Source organism: Myotis davidii, unplaced genomic scaffold (genome assembly GCF_000327345.1).
Source record: "Myotis davidii unplaced genomic scaffold, ASM32734v1 scaffold148, whole genome shotgun sequence".
Classification (NCBI taxonomy): domain Eukaryota; kingdom Metazoa; phylum Chordata; class Mammalia; order Chiroptera; family Vespertilionidae; genus Myotis; species Myotis davidii.
Genome location: NW_006299479.1, coordinates 271,523 through 275,345, shown reverse-complemented (window position 1 = coordinate 275,345; position 3,823 = coordinate 271,523). Strand labels below are relative to the sequence as shown.

Genomic DNA, 3,823 nt, shown 5'->3' with positions numbered 1-3,823 from the left:
CAAACCTGCCCTCCCAACCCCAGGCTCCGTGGCAAGCATGGTGGCCGTGCCTACACAGCTCCTTGGGTGGGAGCATCAGGGCGTATTTGAAGTAGGACCTTGTCTCCTTTTCAGAAAACTGCAATCTACCAACTTCTGATTTTGTTACTTTTCTAAGAAAAAGGATTTTGTGGGCTGAGCTAAATAATTTTGGAATCTCACAAATTTTTCCCCAAAAGACCCAAGGCAGACCTCCTTTCTCTCCCACCTTCCAGCCCTCACTGCTGTTCGGTCTGTGGGACTTTCAGGCCGGGTTTTAAGGAAGAGGAGTTTTGGTTCACACTGTAGAGGAATTCTAAAGTAGGAAATTTGAAAGCCATTTTCCTTCTTAATCTCCTTTTGTGCTATTTTGTTTTTATTGTTTTCCTTCCTGCTAGACACCCAGCCGGAGTTGTACCACCCAATGAAAAAAGGTTGGTTTGTCAGAGATGTTCCCTTTAAGACTTTCATCCCTGTCACTCCCCCAGTGTGTCCGAATCTCATGTTCTGTTTCATAACATCACCAACCGTTTCCATCTCCTTCCTCCACCGTGGCTGTGCGTGGAGCCACAGCAGTCCTGTCTCCAGCATCCAGCCCAGTGCCAGCGACCTTGGTCAACCAGGTGGCCATCCCAAGTTTGCCCTCTGGGTGCCCAGAGAACAGAGTAACCAGAGGTGCTTCCTAAGTCCTTTCATCCGGGGAGACTTTGACCATATGAAAGCAAATAGGCTTAATCTCCGTCAGGTAGAGAGTCTTTTTTTTTTTAATCTTTTTCTCTGCTGCTCCCAGTTATGTCTTTTCCCTCTTTGCCTGTCCTTGCCCTTCGTGCCCACCTGTCCACTGTAGTTGTCTCATGTCCCCTGGTTGTTGCATTAAGCAGAGCATTCTAGAAGCTGCTGGGTGCAGCAGGTGGAGACGCTGCAGTGAGTCTCGTGTCAGGAAGAGGTAACATTATAAGGGCACTGGAGGTGGGATTTTTAGCTGTTTGCTAGCTGTTTCCTAGCAGTCGAAGAAACCTCAGAGTTACAGAACTTTGCTCAAAGTAATGAGTTTAAGGGGCAGAGAAACCAGAATTGAACCCAGCTCCTCTGTCTTCAAAGCCCCTGCTATTTCTGTTGCATAAAATGCAGTGTCGGCTGCTGCATGTCCCAGGTTGCTGGGTCGCCCAGTGTCTGCAGTCACCGTGAACCGTTCAGAGGGTTCGTGTTCTCAGTGTGTGTCTGCGAGCCCACGGTGGGCTTTGCAGACAGGCTGTGGCGGGCCAGGTGGTGCTCCCAGGCCAGCATGGGGGTGGGGGTGCCCCAGCTTCTCTCAGAACAGGAGTACGATACGACTCCAGCCTTCTAATGTGAATGCTTCTATGTGAATGCTTCACTATGACCTACCTCTTCCTCGCTGTGGCTACATTGCTCTGAACAGCACACCCTAGATGTTTACAGGTCACACCTAAGATGTTCACAGATCAAGATACATTTTTTAGGAGGTTAGCTGGCTTTCACCCTTGAACCCCAACTGTTGGGATAATTGAAACATGTTTCACCAAATCAAAATGGTTTTGCTTAGTATTTAAGAACACGTGGGTTATATCACCAAAAAAGTACTTAAACAGTGTGGACTAGTAGCGGATCCAGTGCCACGTTAGTTCCCAAATAGGATCCTGCCCCCGACCTTCCCAGTTTTAAGGAGGAGATGTGAGAGGTGGTGGAAGGTCCGTCACAGTGGCTCAGGCCTGGCAGGTGCCGTTTCATTGGCATTTTGAGACAACAAACACCAGCCCTGGCTTAACTCCCCCTAGAATCCAGCTGTGAAATTATTCTTTAAAATGAAAGCCCTAGAGAAAACTGGCGTCATTGTTGGCTGTGCGCTCACGAGGGGCTGCGTCAGCGGCCTGCGGGGTCAGCAGTCGCTGTTACCATTGCTCCGTGGTGAGAGCAGGTCTGGCGTGGGCGGGAACGCTCCCCGTGGCTGGCCGGCTTTCAGATGCTCGTGTTGGAATGTTCCTCGCTGGCAGGTGGCCGCTTTGAATGTCGAGCATCCTGTCAGGTCACTGTTTATAAGAGGTTCAAATCAGACGTCTGTAAGAACTGTGTAGGTTTTTATTAATGAGCGAGTGTTAGGGTAGCTGGGAGTCACATGCTTTGGAGCTAAAAATAAAAAAGAGAGGCTTGCTCCTCACTTCCTCTTGCTGGGGCTGCACTGGCTTGTCTCCGGTGCGGCCGTTTGGAGTGCCACGCACAAGTGACGTCGGCTCAGGCCACGTCTGACCTTGACAAGAGGAGTGGTGCTGTTGTTGCTTCCTTTATAGAAAGGTGCCTTCCACCCTGACGTCAGGATTCCGCCTTTTTATGGAAGCTTCCTTCCTGTCTGTGCTCCCATGACCATCGGGGATGTGATCATCTGTGACCTAGGCCCAGAGAGGGGACAGCCTGGTGGGAAACAGGAGAAAATCCATGATTACAGATGGTGCTGGAAGTGCTATAACCGGGGGGTGTCTCCCAAGAGCAGCTGTAGCTTGAAGGACAAAGGGAAGGGCTTAAGGTCAAGGAGGTTCTTTCAAGCAGAAAGAATTGCCTGTGGGATAAAAGGTGCCGGAGGTCTGACAGTTGTTCATGGGAAGGCAGCCCCAGGTGTTGGAGGAGGAGGGGCTTGGTAGTGTCAACTGGTGCGTCCCGTGGGTTCCATGCTGGAAGGCCGTGGCTCTAGCTTCGTGCTGTTACAATAAGCACTGTCTTCTGAAGGCTTGCGCTCCATCTTTCCCAGCTGGTCCAGCCAGCGCGCTCCTCTCCATTATCCCATCAGCCTCTGGAAACCGCCCGCTCCATCCATCCTGCCAGCACAGCGCTCCTCCACACGGGAGCCGAGGAGCGCCTTGCGCTGCGGGGAGTCACTCGGGGGCGCTGCCCCAGGAGGCTCCCCCAGGAGGGCGTCGCTTCTGTGAGAGGCACAGATGCCCTGGGAAATGCAGCTGTGCTCTCTCCACACAGGCTCTGGCTTGGGCCAGCAGGACGGAGGGCTGATAGGCGCCGAGGAGAAGGTGATCAACAGCAAGAACAAAGTGGATGAAAACATGGTGAGCCACCCCTCTCCTGCCCCGCCCTGTTTTCATGTGGAGAATAATGCGCGTGCGTGGCCTTGTTTGGGGTGCCCTCCAGGTGGCCGCGTGTCCCTTTTCCGCACGGTGGCAGGCGGGCGGGCCCCAGCTGCTCCCACCGTCCCGTGTTTAGCCTCTGGGTGTAACAGGGATGAAGAATTACTTCCCAGAAGTAGCTCCTTCCTTGCTGTGCAGTGGGAAAATATATTTGCAACTAAAGAGACGAGTAGGATGTCAGAGGCCGTTTTCCAGTGAGGAGAGACTCATAGTGTGAACGTGGAGGAGACTGGCTTCGGCTCGGTGCTGCCTTAGGTTCACACCTCCTGTTAATCGTTCTAGCATTTTCTCTCTCTCCTATTTCTGGATGATTATTAACTGAGTTTGATGTTTCAACTGGGCTTCCTGGTAATCTGTCCTGAAGTATCTCCCACCACAGTTCCCTAAGGGGAGATGCAGGTAGAGGCCCTGGAAGGACCTCTGCTTTACGTGGCCCTGCACCCACATGCTCCTTCCAGGGGTTCGCGTGGGTGTAGGTCAGTGGTCGGCAAACTGTGGCTCGCGAGCCACGTGCGGCTCTTTGGCCCCTTGAGTGTGGCTCTTCCACAAAATAAAGAGCCGCACGTGGCTCGCGAGCCGCAATTTGCCGACCAGTGGTAGGTGAATGAGGCAGAACTGGTAGGTGTGGTGTCCACCGGTATCTGCTTCCCTCCACC

At 52.7% G+C, this 3,823-nt stretch overlaps 1 protein-coding gene across 4 annotated transcripts in view; it reads left to right on the top strand.

Moving 5' to 3' along the window:
* APLP2 (amyloid beta precursor like protein 2) overlaps window positions 1-3,823 on the top strand; it is a 39,010-nt gene that overhangs the window by 22,189 nt on the left and 12,998 nt on the right. For 2 of the 4 annotated variants that reach the window (XM_006775029.2, XM_006775027.2), the window contains 2 exons: window positions 417-452; window positions 3,004-3,089. In XM_006775029.2, coding sequence (XP_006775092.1) covers window positions 417-452; window positions 3,004-3,089 — 122 coding nt within the window. The remainder of the gene's footprint in view (window positions 1-416; window positions 453-3,003; window positions 3,090-3,823) is intronic. The other 2 variants (XM_006775030.2, XM_006775028.2) reach the window with 1 other exon arrangement.